The sequence below is a fragment of the Talpa occidentalis genome, unplaced genomic scaffold, assembly GCF_014898055.3.
Source record: "Talpa occidentalis isolate TD23 unplaced genomic scaffold, MPIMG_talOcc4v2.1 talOcc4.16, whole genome shotgun sequence".
NCBI classification, from domain to species: domain Eukaryota; kingdom Metazoa; phylum Chordata; class Mammalia; order Eulipotyphla; family Talpidae; genus Talpa; species Talpa occidentalis.
The window spans coordinates 47357444-47382089 of NW_023601653.1; the positions used below are offsets into that span (position 1 = coordinate 47357444).

General features: G+C 39.8%; 1 protein-coding gene across 1 annotated transcript; it reads left to right on the plus strand.

Annotated features, from left to right (window-relative positions):
• The first annotated feature begins 1553 nt into the window (after nucleotides 1–1553).
• LOC119246953 (olfactory receptor 8S1-like) lies at nucleotides 1554–2483 on the plus strand. The gene has a single exon (XM_037513189.1). The coding sequence runs from the start codon at nucleotides 1554–1556 to the stop codon at nucleotides 2481–2483; it is 930 nt and encodes a 309-aa protein (XP_037369086.1).
• Nucleotides 2484–24646: the final 22163 nt, after the last annotated feature.

The following is a 24646-nucleotide window of genomic DNA, read 5'->3' on the forward strand; positions in this document are numbered from 1 at the left end:
GGGTATCAGGACAAAGCAGGAGGAGATGGGCAAATTTCAGAGTGTGAAACTGTGGACTCAGGCACCAGGTAAATTGCCAAAACTGGTTGAGATATTGATAGGGCTGCCTGGTCATAAAACTATTAGAAGAGTTTTAGCAGGGTATGGACTATATGACCAGATATCATCTGTTTCCAACTTTTCAGATCAAATGCAGGTAGTTACTTCTCATAACCGCACACTTAGTGTTATCACTCACCTAATTACCCTGAACTAAATTTTTTTTCTTTAAATTTTATTTAAATTTAAAAAACTAGTCTCCATTGAAGAAAATGGAGTAAAATGTTTAAAAATATAAAAAAAACTTAACCATGCTAATTTAGTTCCCAAGACTTTGACTTCTTCCATGGCAGAGACTGGGTCTTCCAGCTCAGTAGTCACCCACTCCCACAATAACAACCATCATTTTATCACCATCAACACTTACAATACCTGCAAAATTTGAAATTCTAGCATTCTTCCGGCTAACCACGATCTACAAAACTTACAACTTCCTTTCCCTAATATCCCTACAGAAGCCACAATCATCTGCATGTTTCCCATGTAATTCCTTGCCCAGCCTTGTTTCTGTAATTCATTCACTTTGTGAGCATGCTTTACTTCATTGACTCTTTTTCCTTTGTTACTGCATGTTTACTGGAGGGGGGAGGGGAAATGTTTAAAATCAGATATCTGTTTCACACATTTGCTTCATCAGCTAAATTCTACTAGAGATAATTGTATATCATATCTCAAATGGGCAAACATATCACCAGTTGATCCTACTGTATTTCCTCAGTAAATTAGTCCTTCACTTGTGGTGCCTAAGTTTTGTGTTCTTAGATCATCAAAATCCCTCACCACCATCTCACTGAAAATACACACTATACACACAAAGAAAGATAGCTATATAGAGAGATAAACAGAAAGGCTGATTGGTTGATAAATAAGGACTCTGTTCATGATGTCACTTCACATTTCACCAATATGTTGTAGCAATTAGTTGTAAAGTCTCTTAATCGACTATAAAATCTATGAATCTGCTTAGCTGCCTCCGGTCTCCACTTTCTTTACTTTCCGTGCTTACAATAGATAAATGTCCCCTCCTTCCACCTATGAAAAATATTCAACTTGTGCTATGGATCTCATTCATTTTTCCTTCATCAAGGATTTCACTTGTGCTCTTAACTTCTAACTCTATTGCATTAACAAATTATCTCTCTATTCCCAATGAGTATATAAAATGTTCTTATATTTATATGATCTTAGGCCCCTGTAGGGCATAAGATAATGAATCACAGAATTACATAGGGAATGATATGTAATGCCATGTAGTGGACTGTCATACAAGAATATTAAAATTATCATCATGATGAATAAGAAGTTAGATTAAAAATAGATAAATATAGTTTTCAGTATAGTCATGACATGTTGTATAGGAGAAAGAGGCTAAGGCTCTAGAGTAACTGGAAGTCACAAAGAGAGTTTTGATATCTCTTCTGTCTTGGGTTCCCAGGGTAAATCTCTTTATCACTATGGGAAACCACAGCATGTTCAGTGAGTTCATCCTCCTTGGGCTGTCTGCTGACCCTCAGGCCCAAATTCTTCTCTTCATGTTGTTTCTGGTGATTTACCTTCTGACCTTGATGGGAAACCTGGTGATGCTGCTGGTGATCAGATCTGATTCCCATCTTCACACACCCATGTACTTCTTTTTGGGACAACTATCTTTCCTGGACCTCTGCCACTCGTCTGTCACGGTACCTAAGATGCTGGAGAATCTACTCTCTAAAAGCAAAACCATCTTAGTAGAGAGCTGCCTGGCTCAAGCCTTCTTTGTGTTTGCCACGGGGGGCACTGAAGCTTGTCTGCTAGCTGTGATGGCCTATGACCGCTACGTAGCCATCAGCTCCCCTCTGCTCTATAGCCAGGTGATAAGCAATCAGCTCTGTGTCAGGCTGGTATGGGGCTCTTGGTTCCTTGCTTTTGTTGATGCTCTCATCAATATACTCCTGGCTGTCAACTTAGATTACTGTGAAGACCAAATTATTCCCCACTTCAGCTGTGAACTGTCTTCTCTCTTCCCTCTGTCTTGCTCTGACACCTCCATCAACTTCATATTCCTCCTATGCTCCTCTGTCTTGCATTTCTTTGGAACTTTCATCTTGATCGTCTTCTCTTATATCCGCATTGTCTCCACCATTATGAGTATCAGCTCCACTTCTGGCAGAAGCAAGGCTTTCTCCACCTGCTCCTCCCACCTCACTACTGTGATCCTGTTCTATGGCTCTGGCTTCCTCAGCTATCTCTTGCCAATCTCAGGCTCCTCCCTAGAAGTTATCTTCCCCTTGCAGTACACTGTGGTCACTCCCATGCTCAATCCTCTCATCTACAGTCTGCAGAACAAGGAGGTGAAGACAGCCATGAGAAGAATCTTAAGAAGATACATTAACTCTTTTGTGTAGTGAACAGAACAGAGAAACAGGACCAGAAAAAGCTAAGCTTCTCAGAACAAGATATGTGGTAACTGGAAATTAATCGTAATTTTTTTTTTACTGTCATGACAGCTATTAAAAGATATGTATGTGCCAGCATCTTAATACATGATTCAGAAGAACACTAAGCTCTAGTTTTAGGGTGATTAATGGTCAGCCCCATTCAAAGGAAGGGATGTGGGTCAGATAATTTCTCCAAGGAAAATTGTGTGTGTGTGTGTGTGTGCCTCTGTTATTTTTCCTACCCAGTATATTTTGACCCTTCCTTTAGTAACTGCTCTCTCTTGCTTACAGAGAGCAACACTTCTCCATTATAGCTAGCCCGTGGGACTCCCCTGCAGTAGCTTCTGAGTCTGCTCACCACAGGGTGGTCTTGTAACTGAGAAAAGGTCACCCATTTTACTCCTATCTCCTAATAAGAAACTATACAGGTCTCCCTACTACTGCGATCTCCTGAGATACCCTGTCCAATGTGTTTCCTCACATGAGGTTTTTCTACAGACAAATTAACAATAACAAATTTAAGTGTTTTCACATATAAACTCCTTATCTCAACAGCTTTGTGGGCACTAAGGAATATTAATAATTCTTTTTTTATAATGTATAGCCAAGAACCAGAAAAGTTGCCTGAAAATATAAGGAATAGGAATTTCAAACAGGTTGAACACAGTCCAGAATCTGTTCACAAAAACCTTCCTGGAGTCTGGTGTCCTCTATAAAACATCACTTTGTTTAACTAATAAGAACTAAATTCAAAATATCTTGACTGAGCTAAAGAATCCAAACTGGCCCTGGAATTGGCATTTAAAAGTGAACTATAGCCTTCACTTATTCCTGGTAAGATGTGTGAATTTTTTATTTAATATACCAGGGGGCACAAAAGACAGCAAATATTCTAGTCATACTATGTGGTAGAAATAGAGTGCACTATGGCATTCAGTGGCAAATTTATACTATACCACCTGTGAACACCAAAATTCATGCATCCACCAAGAATAAAGCTATAGTTATTGAGAAACTGCTGCTGTCATTCATATGGTGGGGGTGAAAATATTAATATCCAAGGATAATTTCAAGCAAGACAAGTTCAAATCTGAAATTTCGAACCTTATTGCTTGTGGCCCAGAGATGACCTTAAGCCAAACTCAGATTTTATGGCTTGCTGAATTATAGCTCTATTCAAATTGAGTTATCATATTGGACTGCATATATGAAATTAGGGAATTGATGAAGAGTTGACCTGTGATACCAAGGAAGATTGAATGATTCAGAAAGTCACCAAATCCTCCAAATCTTCAAACCATTCAAAAGTACCCCACTATGCTTTCTTCACCCAAGCTTCTACTTGTTGGAAAATGCACATGATTTTTCTCATGCCCATCTCTAACTGTTAGTTTCCAGGATTCAAATTAACATGAGCTGGGGGTAAAATGAAGAAGCAGAAAATAGATGTGCATTAAAATCAACAGTAGTCCATTAGTTTCTATTTTAAAACTCTGAAAATAATTTGTGAAAAATAATTTTAAGTATGCTCACCAAAGAGTGTGTACTTAATATTTCAAAATTAACTTTAAACCCTTATATATATAAAAACATGTATGATTTTATGAAAATGCATAAATGAGATCATTTCATGTATGATGCTTCATGGTGCTCCAGCCTTATTTCTTTTTCTTTTTTATTTCTCCCTCCTTTCCCCTATTTCTATTCTTGTTCCAACCACATCACCTCCCTATCCAGAAGCCCAAGTTAACAGAATATATTTCCTTTCATAACTTTCTCTATGCTCATATAATCACATGTATACTTACAAATATATATACAAACATGCAGGTTCATTTTTACATATACACGGCTGTTGTCTTTTTAAAATTTCTTTTAAATATGACAGCTTCTCTAACACTACAAGACTACAGGCATATTAATCTAGGTCAAATATTTCAGTTCCAAATTATTCTTTCAAATGTAGCCTAATATCCCATTGAAATAATGTGCCATAATTTATACAACTATCTTTTTATGGGTATTTCCTTTACTTCTAAATGTTTGACATAATGAACAATAAATACACAAATGCTAATCCTTAACAATAAATACACAGATGTTAACCCTTAAGTTTGGATGTTTTTATTTATATAGGGGTGAGTGTCAGAATGGGACTTCAAAATCAAAATGGATATAAATCTTAATTTGAATATATGATACTAAATTGCTTTGGAATATGGAAAGCTCACATAGTCTAAGTAATGAGTAAGTATAGTTTCTCCATATGCACTATATACAGACACTTTCAATGTTTTTCCTTCTGATCAGTAATGTAGTAGTCTCTTCATTTTTCTATATTCTTCATACCACCAGTGAGTGTTACTATCTTTCTACATATTAAGCATTTGGATTTGCCTCCCATCAGTGGCTTATTCATATTGTTTGTCTATATCATTTTTTGTCTTTCCTTTTACATTACTAAGACTTAAAAATGTCTTTATTATATTTTTTAAAGATTTATTTATTTATGCAAGCACTGGGTCCAGTCAGAAGTGCAGGAGGGTGAGAGAATTCACCAGAGCCGGAGTGGGGAGCAGAACAGGCAGAGGACCAAAGCACACTGCTGAGGAGAGCAGCGGGTGGCAGGAGAGGTCTGTGCACCATGTGGGACCCTCTCCTGTGGCCAGGGATGGAACCGGCGCTGCAGAGGCTGCGGGCAACTTCACAGCCCAGCGCTCAAACGCTGGGCCACCAGGGGAGGCCCTATTATATTATTTTTTATTGAGCAAACATTGGAATAAAACTTAAAAAGGTACACTATCTTTCACACCTCTTCAGATGTATGAACTATGCACACCACACCCAAAGCCCCCATAAGCCCACTGTGGCCCCTCCTCCCTTATCCTCTATGGTCACGCTCCCCTCCTGTTAGCCTGAATCATACAGTAATATTTGTAGGATTGTTTGCTTCAGTTTTGGCTGTTCCCATGTTTTGTTTCTCTGTCTTCCATATTTGAGTAAAATCACCTGATATTCTTCTTTCTCCTCTTCACTTAACCCCTTCCAGTTCTATCCACATTGTTGCAAATGAAAACATTTCATTTTTATATAGCATTTGTAAAAACTTGCACATAATCAATAATGTCACTTGTAATCTATGTTCAAATATATGTTCTATTGTCCATTTATTTTGTTATATAAAAGTTTAAACATTTATGGTTAAATATATCATCATTTGTTCTGAGAGTGTGTAGATTTCTTTTTATAATTAAGAAATCCCCTAATTAGAGGAAAGAGCACAAAGAACCATGGTGGGAAATTTATGGAGACTACACACTAATGAGCTAATGTTTGCATGGTATGTCATGCTTCATTGTTAAGTTTTAATCTATTTGTGGTTTGTGTGTGTGAAGTAACACTGATTTACAGCATTTTATAGGTTTTTGAGAAGGGAAACAAATGCAAAACGAATGGATTGCATCAAATGAAATGGTTTCACAAAAGAAATTACAATTAAAACAAAACCCTATACCCTACTGAATAGGAGAGATATTTGAACATCATACATCTAACAAAGGGCCAAAATCCAAGATTTCCAAAAACCTTGCACAACTCAAATAAAGGAAATAAAAAACCCACCAAAAAAATGGGCAGAAAGTCTAAATAGACACTTCTCCAAAGAGATCATGAAGATGACCAAAACAGGTTCAGGAAAAATGTTCATCATCACTTGTCATCCAAGAAATGTAAATAAAAACCAAAAACATTTAAAGAAGTAACATTTCCCCCAAATAGAAGAGGATGAAATATTCCCAAACTTATTTTATGAGGTCAACATTGCCCCAATACCACAGGCAAAATAAAGACACGACAATGAAGGTATTATATAGGTAAATAATCCTTTTAAATATAAATATAAACATTATCAACAAAATAATGGAAAACTGAATGCAAAAATTAAAAAGATCAGACAATATGATCAAGTGAGGTTTAACCCTGTTATGCAAGAATGGTTCAACATACACAAATCAATAAATGTGATGCCCATATTAATTGAATAAAAGATAAAAATTATATGATCACCTCAATAAATGCAAAAAAATCATAAAACAAATTCAATATCCTTTCATGAAAAATTCTGAACAAAGGGCCTCCCTTTGGAGGGGTTAAGCACCGCACTATGAAGCAATCCACAGGCTCTGCAGCATAAGTTTGACCTCCGGCCAGCCAGAGAGAACACACATGGCGCAGCAGACCTCTCCTGCCTCACCTGCTGCTCCCCTCAGCCGTGTATTTCAGTCAGTCTGCCTGTTCTGTTCCCCACTCTGTCTCTAGTGAGTCCTCCCACCCCCTCATCTCTGGTCTGTATCCCAGCTCTTGTATGCATAAATAAAAAAATCTTTAAAAAATATTCTCAACAAAAAGAAATATACCTCAACATAACAAAATATATATTAGAAAAACACTAACAGAATATTCAACAGTGAAAGATTCTCCTGCCACCTCATCACACGTGAACTATCACACTGCCAGATTTCAAACAAAACTACAAATCTCTGATAATTTTAAAAGACTAAAAAATGAGCGCATAGATCAAAGGAACGGAATTTACCCAAAATCATTCCCACATGTACAATCAACTAATATTGACATGTGGGTCAAGCATACTCAATGGGGAAATTATAATCTCTTCAACAAATGATATGAGTAAAACTGATTAACCACATGCAGAAAATAAAACTGAACCACCAATCTTATGCCATTCACAAAAATTAACTCATATTGGATTAAAGACTTACACTAGACCTGAAATTTTTATAGTCCTAAAAGAAATCAAAGGAAAAATCTTTTTGCCATTGGTCTTGGCAACCATTTTCTGGAAATGACATCAAAAGCAGAAGCAACAAAAGCAAATATCAACAACTTTCAAAATAAAAACCTTCTGCAAAGCAAATGAAAAAATCAGCAAAATGAATGACAATCTATGGAAAGGACCACATCAAATTCTGAATTTAATAGAATCAACATCAGAAATACCTGTTTAAAAATTGAAGTTGTATAGATGCTTTGTAGATCTTCAATATCAATCCCTCATCAGATGTTCGGTGTGCCAATATTTTCTCCCATTCTGTAGGGTCTCTTTGTGTTGGGCACTGTCTCTCTCACTGTATAGAAGCTTTTTAGTTTGATATAGTTGTTTGTTTTCTCCTTTGTTTTCCTTGCTGCTGGTAAGTCTGCAAAGATGTTCCTGAGATTTATGTCATGGAGTGTCTGCCTATGTTTTTCTCTATGTATTTTATGGTTTCAGCTCTTACATCCATGTATTTTATCCATTTTTAGTTCAGTTGCATGTGTGGTGTGTTATATAATGACCTAATTCTTTCATTCTTTTGCATATGTCAGTACACTTTTCCCAGCACCATTTAGTAAGATACTTTCCTTGTTTCAGTATATACTTTCCTCCTTTGTCATATATTAGTTGTCCAGAAATATGTGATTTTATTTCTGAGGTCTCAATTTTATTCCATTGGGTCTGTGTGTCTTTTTTTGTTCCAGTTCCATGCTGTTTTAATTATTATGGTTTTACAGTATGCTATGAAATCCATAAGTGTGATGCCTCATTTTTCCCCTTTTTAGTAACATGCCATTTGTGACAACATGGATGGAACTGGAAGGGATTATTCTAAGTGAAGTGAGTCTTAAGGAGAAAGATAAAAGAACACCTGTATGTTTATTGCAGCACTATTTGTAATAGGTAAAACCTGGAACAACCCAAATGTCCAAAAATACAAGACTGGATCAAGAAGATGTGGTATATATATATATATATATATATATATATATATATATATATACACACACACACACACACACAATGGAATACTATTCAGCAATAAAAAAAAAGATAAACTCATGCCATTTGCAGCCACCTGGATGGAACTAGAAGGAATTATGCTCAGTGAAATAAGTCAGAAGGAAAAAGAAAAATATCAGATGATTTCACTTATAGGAGGAATATAAGGGAACCAAATAAGACATCAGGCGAAAAAAATAATAAAACAAAACAAAACAAAAACAGATAATTATAAAGCAGAGACATGCTGCCGGGGAGGAGGAGGGAGATGGATCAGAGGGAGTGAGGGAGGAAGGGAGGGAGGGAGGGAGTAGCGCAGGGACTGAGGTGATGGTGCACAGGTGTGTTGGTGTAGGAAAATCTATGGGGACTACATCTGAGGGAGTGAGGGAAACAAACATTGTTTAAAAATGAACAATGATGTAAAAACTAAAAAAAATAAAAGGAGAAAGATAAATACTGGATGGTTTCACTTAGATGTGGAATCTAGAGAAAGCAAACCAAAGATCAGACAAAGACAAACTGTATGACAGACCCTTGGAGCAGACCATAGGTCTGAGACACTCAGGAGGAGGGGTTGAGGGAGGGCAAGGGGGAGAGTGGAAAACAGAGGGGGAAAGTTCAGTAAAGTGTGTTGGAGGACTCTGGGCACTTTGGTGCCAGAACAAATATGTTGACCACACCTGAGAGAAGAAATCCTGTGCTGTGAAAAAATAGACAAGGTTGTTTAAAAGCAAAAATTAAAAATAAATGTAATGTATACAAAATGTAATATTTGCATTACAAAATAATATCAAAAAATGTATTTTCATGTAGCCACATAGGAAAAATTTGAATATCGTTTGAAGGCGAGAGTGAAGTTAAAAGCAGGGAATTTGGGAATAAATTTGTTGTATATAAAAAACACACAAAAAACCCCAAATTCTTACTAGGTACAATTTAATTAGTTAAACTCACATCTCTCTCTCTCTCTTTTTTTTTAAAGATTTATTTATTTATACAAGCACTGGGTACAGTCAGAAACATAGGAGGGTGAGAGAATTCACCAGAGCCAGGGCGGGGAGCAGAACAGGCCGAGTGAGAAAGTACACTGCTGAGGGGAGCAGCAGGCGGCAGGAGAGGTCTGTGCGCCATGTGGGACCCTCGCTGGCCAGCCGGGGATGGAACCGGTGCTGCAGATGCTGCGGGCAGCTTCACAACCCAGCGCTTAACCGCTGCGCCACCGGGGAGGCCCGAACTCACATCTCTTTTATTGGAAACAATGATGAACTTTTTTTCATGCCTAGTGACCTTTTGAATATCAACTTTGGTGAATTGTCTTTTCATATCTTCTGCACTGTTATTAATTGGATCTGATTTTTATGGTTGATTTTTGTGAGTTTTTATATATTCTGTATATTAATCCCTTATTTCACTTCTTTTTCAACTTAGAGTCTTTTTATTTCCTGTTGTCTAATAGCTCAGGCCAAAACATCTATTAGTAAATTAAAGAGGAATTGTGACAACAGGCATCCTTACCTTATTCCTGATATTAAGGGGGAGAACTTTCAGTATTTCATCATTAGGTATTCTACAAGCTGTTGGGTTTCTGTTTTATGGCCTTTATTATATTGAGGTAGATTGAATCTTTAGTGTTTTCATAAATAGATGTTGCATCTTACAAAATGCTGTCTCTGAATCTTAATATTATCATGTTAATTTTATATTTTCCTTTTGTTAAAATGATGTATCACATTTGATTGATTTATGTATAATAAACCCTCCTTGATTCAGTGTATGATCTTAATGATGTCCAGTTTAATTTGATTTGCTAGTATTTTGTTAAAGACTTTTGTGTTGTTGTTCATCAGGAATACTGGTCTATAATTTTCTTTTTTTTGTGCTATCTTTATCTGGTTTGGGCATTAGGATAATGCTGCCATTGTAAATTGAATTGGGAAACATTTCTTGTATTTTAAGAAAAAATATTTGACAACATGAGGATTGGTTTTTATATATATATACACATATATTTTACATCATTCTTCATTTTTGTACAATGTATGTTTCCTCATTTCAGGTGTAGTCCCTGTAAAATTACCACCACCCATTCACTCATGCACCATCACCTTAGTCCCTGTGCTCTTCCCTCTCCTGTTTTGATCTCCCCTCCCCCCACTGCAGAATATCTCTGATTTATAGTTGACTGTTAATTTTTTAATTTAATATAATTTTTTTCCTGATCCCTTATATGGTTCCTCTATATTCCTCCTATAAGTGAAACTATCTGATATTTTTCCTTTTCCTTCTGGCTTATTTCACTGAGCATAATTCCTTCCAGCTCCATCCATGTTGCTGTGAATGGCATGAGTTTATTTTTTTTTTTTGATTGTTGTGTTATATTCCTTTGTATGTATATATACCACATCTTCCTGATCCAGCCATCTATTTTTGGGCATTTGTCATAACTTACCTATTGTAAATAGTGCTGCAATAAACATAGGGGTGCAGGTATCCTTTTGAACTAATGTTTTTGTGTCCTTTGGGTAGATTCCTAGGGGTGGAACTGCTGGGTCATATGGTAGCTCCATTTTTAATTGTCTGAGGAAACTCCACAGAGCTTTCCATAGAGATTGGACCAGTTTGCATTCCCACCAGAAGTGAAGGAGAGTTCCTCTTTCACCAGGTCCCTGACAATATTTGATGTTGCTAGTTTTTTTAATATGTGTCATTCTTACTGTCATAAGGTGGTATCTCATTTACATTTCCCTGATTATAAGTGATATTGTACATATACCTGTTAGCCACTTGCATTTCATCTTTGAAGAAGTGTTTCTTTAGCTCTTCTGCCCATTTTTTGACTGGATTGTTTGCTTTGTTTTTGTTGAGTCGTGTGAACTCTTTGCAGGTCTTTCTGTATGGAGTGCAAAAATTTTCTCCCAGTCAGTAGGGTGTCTCTTTTTCTTTTGGTTAATGCCTCTTTTGCTCTACAGGAGTTTTTAGTTTTATGTAACCCCAGCTGTTCCTCATTTCCTTCACTTTCTTTGCCTTGGGGGATGTGTCTTTAAAGATGTTATTAAGATGTATGTCACATAGTGTTTTGCCTATATTTTCCTATATATATTTTATGGTTTCAGGTCTTATGTTCAATTATTTTATCCATTTTGAGTTGGTTTTTGTGCATGATGTGAGGTAGAAGTCTAGCTTCATTCTTTTGCATATAGCAGTCCAGTGCTCCAAGCACCATTTATTGGACAAACTGTCCTTGTTCCACTGCATATTCTTTGTTCCTTTGTCAAAGATTAGCTGTCCATAAATATGTGGGTTTATTTCTGGACTTTCTAATGGAGTCCATTGGTCTGTGTGTCTATTTTTGTTCCAGTACCATACTGTTTTAATTATTATGGCTTTTAAGTATAGTTAATTAATTTTTGTGCAGTCTTTTTGATGTCTATTTCATTTATCTCCACTCTTATTTAATTATTCCTTTAATTATTCCTTAACTTTGGGTATTCTTTGTTCTTCTTTGTGAGGTTGTTTTAGATAGAATATTAGTTTATTTGGGATCTTTTTCTTGTTTCTTAACTTGGGCCTGTATTGCAATTATCCTTCCCCTTATGACCATTTTTGCTGGATCTCATAGCTTGTGTCATAATTTTCATTCCTCTCTAGGTATTTTTTTTAACGTCTTCTTTAATTCTATAGCTATCTAGCAGCTTATTATTTAGTCTCCATGTCTTCTTAGTTTTTCCTGTTTTATTCCCGTATAGCTGATTTCTAAATTTATGGCATTATGGTTGAAAAGAATACTAGCTATAATTTCAAACTTTATAGTTTATTACCCCTACACATGATCTGTTTTTGAATATATTCCAGGTGCACTTGAAAAAAATGTGTGCACAATAGGTTTGTAGTGGAGTGTTTTTTTCTGCCGATGTCTGTTAGACAAATTTTGTCTAGCTTCTCATTCAGAACAATTGTTTAGTTGTTTATTTTTCATCTGATTGACCTAGCTTCTCATTCAGAACAATTGTTTAGTTGTTAATTCTTTGTCTCATTGATCTGTCTTGTTGTAAGTGGGTATTAAAGTTCCCCTAAGTATTAGTGTGTTATTGTCAATATCTCTCTTTAGTTCTGTCATTAATTGTCTCATGTATCTCAGTGTTCCATCATTCAGTGCCTACATATTTGTGAATGTTATTTTTTCTTGTTGATTAGACATGTTATCATAATTTAGCATCCATATATACTTCTTGTTACCTTTTTTAACTAGAAGCCTTTTTTATCTGATACAAGTATAGTCTCTCATGACTTTTTTTTTCATTTCCTTATGTAGATGTCTTCTGGACTTTATATCTACACATCTCTTTTTTGATAAGGTGGGTTTCTGGTAAACAAAAGGCAGGACTTTGTTTTAAAATTCATGCAGTTGATGGGTCTCCCCTGGTGGCGCAGGCAGTTGAGCGCTGTGAAGCTGTTCACAGCCTCTGCAGCGCCGGTTCGATCAGCGCCAGCCGATAGCAAGGGTCCCACATGGCATAGCAGACCTCTCCTGCCTCGCCGGCTGCTCTCTCAGCAGTGTGTTTCGTCGGTCTGCCTGTTCTGTTCCCCACTCTGGCTCTGGTGAGTTCTCTCACCCTCCCAGGCTTCTGACTGTACCCAGTGCTTGTATAAATAAATAAATCTTTAAAAAAAATTATTGCTTTAAGTATATCCGGCCAGGTCCTTCATGCTTGTAATGTTTCTACTGAAAAATAGAAACAATCTGAATGGTGTTTCTTTATAGATTGTCCTTTTATCTCTTGAAGTTCTTGGTAGTTAAAAGTTAAAGTGTGTCTTGGTGTGTGTAGGGGTGTGTGTGTGTGTGTGTGTGTGTGTGTGTGCGTGTGTCTGGGCCTCTTAGATCATGATGCCTGGTTTGTTTTGCAGATGAGATGGCGCTCAAAATTATTAAACAAATCTTCCATGCATTCTCTTTCTCTTATCCATCTGGGAGCTCCATGATATAGACATAATTTCTCTAAATTATCCCAAAGGCACAACATGGTGTGCCTTTGGTGTCTTTGGTGATGGTATCCCAAAGGCATGGTATCCCAAAGGCACAACATGGAACAGAGAGGTTGGGATCACACTCTCCCCTTAACATAACTTTAAAAAATAATTTTTGCCTAGATGCTTCATCGCACCTATAGAATGCTTTCTTCCAGAGATTTCAAACTAAGGTTGGTGGCCACTGAGGGGAAGGAGTGGAAAGAAGCAAAGAGAGCATGACTCAGAAAGTGTGTGTGTATATATATATATACTTTTTATATTAATATACATATTAGCCAGAAGACTGGGCTGGTGGTCAACCACCCAAGCCATGATGTAGGCAACATGGGGCATTGTGAAATTCCCTAGAGGAACTCTTCTGACACATGAGTGGGCACAGACTCAACTTGGGACAGTGAGAACTCTGTGGGACAGCCCCAGGAAATTGGGGACTTAGTGGTTGGTGTGAGCACCAATCACTTCACTCCTATGCTCCTCAGAAGAGATCAAACAGACACCTGGATGAGTCCAATAGCAGAGAGAAGTACTTATGAGATGACTAATGAATCACTTGGAAAAGTAAAGAAATTGTGACAGATATTACAGCCTTGTAGAAGTGGCAGCAGGGGTAGGGGCAGGGCAACAATAGCCATTGCTGGTGGCCTTAGTGACGAGGCAGCACACACCCACACATCACCTTTTACTGTAATGCAACCTTCCAGTCAAACACAACTTACTCCCAGACTGCTGGTCCATATCTAGCTCTTCACACCAGGAGACTCATGCCTCTTAGATAATGACCCTTGGCAGAAAGAAGCAGGAGGGAGGTGGGGTGGGATGCTAAAACTACATAAGCATAGAATACACTTTCTGTGGAATGAAAGATGAGTAGAAGTGACCAAATTCATGCCTAAAACTAAGAAAGAGTAAGACCCAGACTCCTCTCCTGCAACCACCTCAGGAGAAGAAGAGAAACAAATAAAACTGAATATTCAGCACCCCAACTCCCCCACGCGCACATGCAGGGGAGCGCGAGCACACACACACACAGCAAATAAGGCAACCAGCATGCCTAGGAAGCAAGGAATATTTGAACACAAGACATAAAAGCAAAATAGGAGGAGTCCTGGGACAAATATAAAGAATACAGAAATAGAGGGCATATAAGACATAGATTTCAAAACAAAAATATTAAAAATGCTGAATGAGCATTTTTAAGGCAGAGAAAGGTGCAAGAGAAAAGCTGGTGCAAGATCTTAGGAAGGAGATCCAGGAACAAAGAGTTTGTCACACACACACAAAAAAAATGAATATGTAAAAAGATCACAAAAGAGACTGAGTGGTATGCAGACACTTTTAAAAAATAATTTAAATAGAACTGAACTGGCAGAAAAAAGGAATTTCAGATGTAGAAGACTCAAATGAACAAATCGACCATTTAAAAAATAGAATCAAGATGAATTAAAAAATGAGGAAACTCTACAAGAAATATCAGACTCAGGACCTCCCTGGTGGCACAAGGGGTTGAGCACCACTATGAAGCAATGTGCAGCCTCTGCAGCACGAGTTCGATCCCCAGCTGGCCAGGGAGATACCCACATGGCGCAGCAGACCTCTCCTAACTCGCCCATTGCTCCCCTTGTTAGGGGGAAAGGATGTCCTGAGCTAATTCCATACAGGCTTTGCAGACTCCACCCCCACTCTAGACCAAAGCCATGAAGACATTGGGAAAGACAAATCCCATCACCACCAAAGGGAAGGTTGCTGGGACCTGAGGGTGGAGTTAAGCAGCCAAGTTTGGAGAAAAACCAGACAAGTGGACCTTGGGGTCGCTCTCGCTCACTTCTTGGGTTCATGGTTCATGGTTCGTGGCTCGTGGCCAGCTCTCAGAGTGACATTTGGGATTCCAGATCTGTGAATCGGGTAGGACACATTTAAAATTTTATCTCCCACTTTTCTCCCTGAGTTGTACATTTTCCTCTTTTCCCCTTCCCTTGTGAATAAATCTTTTATTAACATTTTGTGTGTGCCTGCAGTGGAGTATCAAGTCCTTTTTAAGCATGTGGGTGAGGATCCACATTTAGGCAACCCGTTTTATATCGGGGCTGCCCTGTAACACCCTCAGCAGTGTATTTTGGTCACTCTGCCTGTTCTGTTCCCTGCTCTATCTCTGGTGGGTCCTCTCACCCCCCGCACCTCTGGCTTATACCCCAGTTCCTGTATGCATAGATAGATTAAAAAAAATCAGACTCAATTGGAGAAGGAAACTTAAAAATAATCAGGATTCTAGAAGATTCACGGAAACTCATTCAAAGAAATAATAATTGAGAACTTCCGAAACCTAAAGAATAAATTAAATATGGATATCCAGGTGGCAGAGAGCACCCAAATTTTTAAATGAAAAAAAACCTACATACAGACACATCATTGTCAAACTATCAAATATCAAACACAAAGAAAAAATGTTCTTCTCTACCCTTCCTCCTGTTAACATAACATAAAATTTTCTGAGGACCCTGGGTTTGGTCTGGCCAGTAAAGGAACAAAATCATCTCCACAGGCTCCATCTTGTATAATCTGCTATATAAAGGGGTAAGTCAGTCTTTTCAGATAAGATTTTAAAATTCGGCACCAAGTCTCTGCATCTCTGCATCACTTTCTTCAGGGAGATTTCTTGTATTGCCTGCATTGTATTTCCTGCATTGTGTTCTTCTAGCATCAGCAACTGAGGATCTGCTACTCCTAGGCAGCCTATTCAGTCGCCATTTTGTCACCTAAACTTGGTCAAAATGGCCCGGCCAGTTAGGTACAGGAGCCCAACCTTTTAGCCCTTCAAATCAAACAAGAGCACAAAGCTGGATCAGGCTGGGAAGGCTATGCATCACGAGGTATGTCCAAAAGCCCCGGGGGCTGAGGACTGACACACAACATGTACATCACGAGGTATGTCCAGAATGCCCAGGGGGCTGAGGACCAATGCATAACTCGTATTCCCGACTTATACATCACAAGGTATGACCAGGAACACCCAGGTGGCTGAGAACCAATGTATTGACAAGGGACCCCAGAAGCTGATCAGTGGAACTCCTTGTGGATAAGATTAAAACTGTGGCTGGGGATTAGGGTGTGTCATCAAGTAGATAAAAGAAGTGCCTGGAGGGCAGAATCATAATCCCTAATCTTCTATACCCTTCCCCTTTCTTTACTCTCCTTCCCCTTAATCTCCTTTTGCTCCTCCCCCTTACAACCAATACCATGTGTCAATAAAAGGACCCAGATCTTGCTCTTCAGCAGCATCCTGCATTATGTAGCCTGCTCCATGACTCCCGTCTCTTTGTCAGTGTGGTGTTGCCTGACACAACAAGCAATCTCCTTAGATCAGGAAAATTTAGAACCAGAAACCCCTCCTATCAAGAATAACAACATTCTTAATGTCAGTGATCCACTTTTTTGCCTACATAAACTAAAATCAAACATGTTCAACGGAAAAACTTAGAGTAAAATCTGTTGGGCTCCTTCTGTTATAGGGCAGCCCCGATACAAAACAGGGTGCCTGACTGTGGGTCCTCACCCACGCACTTAAAAGGACTTATCAATGCTCTACTGCAGGCACACGTGAAAGGTTAATAAAAGGTTTATTTACAAGGGAAGGGCAAATGAGGAAATGTACAGCTCAGGGAGAATAGTGGGAGACAAAGTTTTAAATGAGTCCTACCCGATCCGCCAATCAGGAATCCCAAATGGCGCTCTGAGAGCTGGCCGCAAGCCAGGAGCCGTGAAGCCAGGAGGCGAGCGACAGCGAGCCCGCCCAAGGCCCACATGTTTGGTTTTTATATCCAACCTGGCTGCTTAAATCCACCCTCAGGTCCCAGCCACCTTCCCTTTGGTGGAGACGGGATTTGTCTTTCCCAATGTCTTGATGGCTTTAGTCTGGAGTGGGAGTGGCGTCCACAAAGCCTGCATGGAATTAGCTCAGGACATCATTTCCCCTGTAACAATTCCCCCCTTTCACTTTTTGCCACCATTTCCATGGTGATGAATATCAAACATATGGATGCTGGGATATAGTCTCAGATAAAAATTTTCCAGGGTTCCAGTGTGAAAGAAAACCAGTCCCTCCAGGTATTGTCCATTGTGGAAAGCAAAAGTCCTCCATTCCTGGAAAAACAGTTCATCAGTCCAAGCCGAAAGAAAACATCTGGAGGCATTAGCCAGAACAAGACAGCAAATATATCAAAATCACAGGGAAAAAAATCTTAAAATGATTCAACTTATGCAAAACCAAATTCTCTCAACCTTGATCGCAAATTTTTTGAACAGCATAGCAAAAGTTTGCAAACTAAATCTACTTTTAAACCATATTGCCTATTTTTGCATAAAATCAAAGGGTGGAATAACTAAGCAGCAATTTTAGCTGGCTTCGTTGGAATACTCCATATAGGATTCAGAGCGAACTGTTGACATCCGGTCCATGTAGGCTTCAGGAACAAGTTGGTCTCATCAGACTACACCTGGGCTTTCCTCTTCTCGGGGGTACCAGGGACTTTTCGTTGGCTGGGCTGTCCAGTCCTGCCAATGGAGGCAAGCTTCCTCACCTTCTTTGGAGGTCTCTGGAACCCTATGAACAAAGCAAACAGGTTCTCCTCTTCTTGGTTCAGTTCTGTTTCAACTTTCTGGAGGAACTCCACACATAGCCACACAATAAAAGTTATGTCCAATTTTTTTTCAGTTTAAGCAAACAAAATTCCTATGGAAGTTATGCAAAAACAGACTCTGAGATAAGTAGTAAAAGATTACTACCACTATTTTTATGCTGTGTTGGTATCAAGGGGAGGGAAAATGCAAACACAAGTTAGCTTTGCTGGAAAAAAAAAATTGCAACCTTGCTGCAGATCCTGGTCACCAAAACAAGAAAACTTTGTGGATTCAGAACAAAATGCAAAAAAATTACCAGTATTATGTCAAAGAAAACTTAGTAAATATCAGGTGTATTTCCAGGTCTATTCAGTCCTTAGTAGGAAAGTTTTGCTCTCAACAGTTCCATCAATAGGAAAATGCAAAAAAATTACCAGTATTATGTCAAAGAAAACTTAGTAAATATCAGGTGTATTTCCAGGTCTGTTCAGTCCTTAGTAGGAAAGTTTTGCTCTCGACAGTTCCATCAATAGGAATCTGCTGAGACCTTTTCTCCCTATATCTCCAGAAAAAATTTCTGTAGATATTAAACAATTGAAGTATACAATATTACAAGGTGACAATCACCATTGACAATTTACATTCATATCAGTCAAGGTGTTACCTGTTTTCCCAAGTGACAATGCTTCCCTTCTAGTTTTACTCTACTAGGTAAGCCAAATAGAACAAATTCATCTAATGCCTTTCCCAGGAGGAAAGGGAGAAACTTTGTGGAGTGTCTCAGGAGCTCTACTGAGGTTCCACAAAATTTCCTTGCATCAGCCAAATGACAGGCTACCAAATGTGTACTTGAATTTAGATTTCTGGGAAGCTTTGCCATAAATATTAGAAAAATAACAGAAACAACAATATTCAATCTCTATGAAGGCACCGGCTTAGTTCAGTAGTACAATGTTGACAATGAAACCATAACCTTTGTGTTGCCTCATAACTGGAGACTTTTTTGTTTTGCTTCAATGTCTATGGGCACCATGTATACCAATTTGTCAACCACTGGAGGTCAAGTCAAGGACACAAGGAAAGAACATACAGACATACAACATATAGACACAAAGAGCTCTTTAGTTACCATTTATCACGCGTGGGATATCTCATACAACTGCAATTTCACTCATAGGCCAAAGTAACAAAAACAAGCAGAGAAAAGAAAAAAAATCTCTAAAACAAAAGTTAAAAAGAAATACCAAAATCAAGATTGAATGCCTTTCTGTGTAAAAAAAAAAAAAATACTGGCAGCATATGCATGATCCTAGATGTTATTTCATGTCTCCTAAACTTTGAAAGGAAGTAGATTGGTTAGAGCATGTTAGTTTTCAGTTTTCTCAGGGTTTCTTCAGAAAAAGTGAGTCCTTGGATATCCTGCAACAATAACTGGAAAAGAAGTCATTAATATTCAAGTTTTTGCCTGTTTCTTAAAGAAATATCTCAAGTCTTCAATGGGTTCACAAGATCAGTGGAACTTCGTCTCTGGGTCAGTACCTCCTGGGGCTTTCTTAACTCTGGAATGATGTACCCAGGGTTTTATGCCTGCAAGTTTCAGAGAAGTATGTGTGCTCAGCAAAACATCATAGGGACCAGTCCATTTTTCTGACAGCTGGTTTTGAGCATCCCTGCTCTGCCAAGTCTTCAGTAAGACCTGATCTCCAGGTCTGAAGGGATGCAATGGTTGATCAGGAGGAGGCATAGAGATCCTCGAGGTTGCAAAGTTATGAATGACTGCCAGAACCTCCTGGATGTGTTTCACATATTGTGTGATATGGCAATCTTGTGCTGTTTCCAGACTGGCTTTCAGAACTGAGGCCTGGAAAGGTCTTCCAAACACAATCTCAAAGGGGCTTAATTGTAGCCCACTTCTAGGTGCCACTCTTATGCAGAGGAGGGCAAGGACTAGTACCTGGTCCCAACTAAGTTGTGTTTCTTGGCACAGTTTTGCCAAGGTTTTCTTCAAGGTATGGTTCATCTTTTCTGTTTGCCCAGAAGACTGCAGTCTCCATGCAGCATGCAATTTCCAGTTAATCTGTAACGCACTGCTTACTGCATGAGTGACATCAGAGAAAAATGCCTGCCCATTATCACTCAGGATAGAGTCCTGCAACCCAAAGCGAGGGATTATCTCTTTCAACAGCTGTTTTGCAACCTCAGAAGCTTTTTCCGTCTTTGTGGGAAATGCTTCCATCCATCCTGAGAACATGTCCACAAAAACCAAGAGGTATTTGAAATTGCCTATTGTTCTAGGCATTTGTGTAAAGTCCACCTGCCATTCCTTAAAAGGACACTTGCCCCAATATTGAACCCCAATGGCTTTAGGGTGGGAGTCAGTCTTGGGGTTATTCCTGGCACATAATTCACAACCTCGGGTGATCCGTTGTGCTATTTTGTGTCAATACGGGCCCTTCAAATATGGGTGCACTGTTTCTAATAAGGCATCTCTCCCATAGTGAGGTCCTTTATGAAGATGTTTTAGCACTGCATATACCAGGGCCTCTGGGAGGAGTATCATCCCATGGAAGTTTACTCTCCAAGTGGAGCTGTGGTCAAACTCAGTAAATCCCCATGCACAAGCTCGCTCCTCATCCTGCTCAGTGTATTCAGGAGCATACTGAGTCAGGTTCACAAGAGGGATGAGTGCACCCTGGAGGGCAGAACGGGCAGAATGGGCAGCGGCCTTAGCCACCCGATCGGCTGCCCTGTTGCACTTTGCTATGTCAGACCCACCCTTTTGGTGGCCAGGACAATGCATCATGGCAACAGCTGATGGTAAAGCTACTGCCTTTAACAGGGCCAGGATTTCTAATGGGTGTTTGACATCCTTGTTACCAGTGGTAAGAAGTCCCCGCTCCTTCCAAATGGCCCCATGCATGTGGAGAATCATAAAAGAGTACTTGGAGTCAGTAAATATATTGACTCTTTTACCTTTCGAGAGTTCCAATGCATGAGTAAGGGCTATTAATTCAGCTTTTTGCGCTGATGTACCTGCCGGAAGAGCCTTGGCCTCCACGGTGTTCTGGAGCATCACCACTGCGTATCCTGCACATCAACAGCTTTGGTCCATGAAGCTGCTGCCATCTGTAAATAGCTCCCACTCTGGATCTGGCAGAGGATGGTCAGTCACATCTAGTCGGCTGGCATAGAGTGTGTCTATGGTTTCTAAACAGTTGTGGATTAAAGTGTCATCCTCAGGTACATCTGCATTGCTTGGAAGCAGTATGGCAGGATTCAGGGAATTAGAAACCTGCAGCTTCACATTGGGATTGTCCAACAGAGCTGCTTGATATTTTCCCATTCGCCCGGCAGTCAACCAAAGTCCACCCTTCTGCTCCAGCAATGTCAAGACCTGATGTGGCACACACACAGTGATGGTCTGACCCAATGTAAACTTCGCCTCATGTAGGAGGTCACAAGTGGCAGCCACAGCACGCAAACATGGAGGCCATCCTTTACTGGTGCGGTCCAATTGTTTGGACAGATATACAACAGGCTGCATTTCTGGCCCCAACAATTGGATTAGTACTCCTAGGCCAACACGCTGTCTCTCATGTACATAAAGTTTGAATGGCTTCCTAAGATCTGGAAGCCCTAATGCTGGTGCTGGAAGCCCTAATGCTGGAGTTCTTAAACCCCTGTGGAAGCACAGTCCAGCAATACTGGAGAGTGCTCTTGGACTTAGGGTCTTGCCACTCGAAGACAAAAAGCAGTTTATCCTGGACATCTATCAGGATACAGATAAAGGCATCCTTCAGGTCTAATACCGAAAACCACCCAAAGTCACCAGGTATGGCAGTTAATAAGGTGTAGGGATTAGGCACGGTGGGATGTAAATCCAAACATGGAGGCCATCCTTTACTGGTGCGGTCCAATTGTTTGGACAGATATACAACAGGCTGCATTTCTGGCCCCAACAATTGGATTAGTACTCCTAGGCCAACACGCTGTCTCTCATGTACATAAAGTTTGAATGGCTTCCTAAGATCTGGAAGCCCTAATGCTGGTGCTGAGATCAACTTTACTTTCATTTCATCAAAGACCTTTTGACATTCTGGGGTCCAAGACAAAGGTTCAGAGTCCAGGCCTTTGAGAGCATCATATAAGCGTTTTGCTATTAATCCAAAGTTAGGAGTCCAAGTCCTGCAAAATCCAGCCATACCCAAAAATCCGTGCAAATGTCGCCAGTTGCTGGGGACTTTAAGGGCTGAAATTACTTGTTTCCTTTCCATCATCAAGCTCCGTTTGCCTTTCTTAATTTCAAACCCCAAATACATCACTGTTTGTTTACAGATCTGTGCCTTTTGAGGTGACACCTTATAGCTACATTCTGCCAGGTGGTTCAGTACCACTATGGTATTTTCCAGACAAGATTTGTAGTCTGGACTTGCAATCAATAAAACATCTATGTATTGCAACAAGATGCCCTGGTTTAATTGAACCTTCCTGAGATCCCAGGCCAGTATTTCCCCAAAAATAGTTGGGGAGTTCTTAAACCCCTGTGGAAGCACAGTCCAGCAATACTGGAGAGTGCTCTTGGACTTAGGGTCTTGCCACTTGAAGGCAAAAAGCAGTTTATCCTGGACATCTATCAGGATACAGATAAAGGCATCCTTCAGGTCTAATACCGAAAACCACCCAAAGTCACCAGGTATGGCAGTTAATAAGGTGTAGGGATTAGGCACGGTGGGATGTAAATCCCAAACAATGTCATTAATGGCCTTTAAATCTTGGACAAAAAGGTACTCACCTGTATGGGGTTTCTTCACTGGCAGAATCGGAGTGTTATACAGTGAAAGGCAGGGCCTAATGAGTCCAGATAGAAGGAACCTTTTCAATACTGGCTCAATTCCCCTCAAGGGCTCCTCCTTTAAGGGGTATTACTTCCTCTCTGGGTTCTGCTCCCCTCTGGGTTCTGCTCCCCTCTATCACTTCTATCTTTACAGGCTCTGCATTTTTCGCACGTCCTGGGGTTCCATCAGCCCATACCCATTTATTTACTCTTTCAACAATTTCTGGAGGTAAAATTTCACCTTTTGGTGGAATATCTTGAGTAAGTAACATCTGGAACCGCAGAGCATGCTCTGGAGGAACTTGTAGGTGAAGCCTCTGATGTTTTGGTGAGAATATAATTCGTGCGTTGAGCTTACTTAAAAGGTCGTGACCAAGTAGAGGGATTGGACACTCTTTCATGTATAGGAAACTATGCTGGAGCTGTGTGGTGCCCAGCCGGCACTCCAAAGGTTGTAAAAAGGCTTTCTGTTGTGGCCTTCCCGTAATCCCAGTGACTGCTACAGTCTCTTTGCTCATTTTAGTTAATTTTGAATTCAAAACTGAGTATGTCGCTCCAGTGTCCACCAAGAAATCAATGAGACGATCCCCCACAGTGAATGTTACCCGGGGCTCTGAGGGGGTTATTTTAATGGGCTTCTCTAGATCTAGTGGAGCCCCCGGGCACCCCTATTCTGCATCTGAACTTTCTCCATGAACTATCATTTGTCTCCTTTCCTCTGCACTTGGCTCTAGATTCTTTCTACTCTGTCTATATTCCCTCCTATCTTCACCTGAGGCTCTACCCTGTGCTGTCATTTGTCTCCTTTCCTCTGTGCTGGGCTCTCGATTCCTTTTCTGTCTGTATTCCCTATCATCATCTGAGCCTCTACTCTGTGCTAACATTTGTCTTTCCTCTCTCCTTGGTTCCTGGTTCTGTGTACTCCTTCTATATTCCCTCCTGTAACCCCTACATAAATCATTATATCGTGGTGTTCTCTGTCTTCTATCCTGCCTTCTATAATTATTGCATCTGCCGCTTCCCTGTAATCTGGGACAACTATACTTCCAATGTCCCTCTTCCCTACAGAAAACACACTGATTTCTTCCTAGGGGTTCATGTCTCTGTCCATTACTGTTTCCCTGAACCCCTGTTCTGTGCTCTCTTTGTAAGAAAACAGTAGCAGGTTTCGGTTTCCTGTCCTCTCTATTATTATAAACCCTAAATGCTAAGTCCACTCCCTGGGACGGACTCATCTCTGTGACGCCGTCCACCTTAGCTAACTTTTTCTTTATGTCTGGGGCACTATGGGTAATGAAAGCCATAGTGATCAAACGAGCATTTTCTGGGGCATCTGGGTTTATATCCGTGTGGTTAGTTTATGTTTGAATAATCCTCTCAAGGAACTCTGATAGATCCTCATTAGCTCCTTGTTTGAGCTGCAATATTTTGTTAAAGTTTTTTTGTTTGGGGATTCCCTGCTGCAGTCCTACCAATAAACATTTTTTATACAGATCTAACATCGCCGTTCTTCCATTGTTAGGGTCCCATCCAGGATCTTTCTCTGGGACAACAACCTCTGGATCTGGGGACTGCCTATCCTGTTGGTGGAGACGGTCAGCCTCCTCCCTGGCTTTCCTGAATACCATTCTCTGCTCATCCAGAGTTAATAAAGTATGCAGCATGGACTGTATATCTTCCCAGTTAGGGCGGTGGGAGACAAGATAGAGGCAAACAAGTTTTCCATCCTCTTAGGGGCCTGCCGGTATGAGGGAACAGAGCTCCTCCAATTTAGGAGGTCCAGAGTACTGAAAGGATGGTGCAACCAAAAGTACC

Coding starts and splice junctions, on each gene's coding strand:
- LOC119246953 (XM_037513189.1), top strand. CDS start 1,554: ATGGGAAACCACAGCATGTTCAGTGAGTTCATCCTCCTTGGGCTGTCT.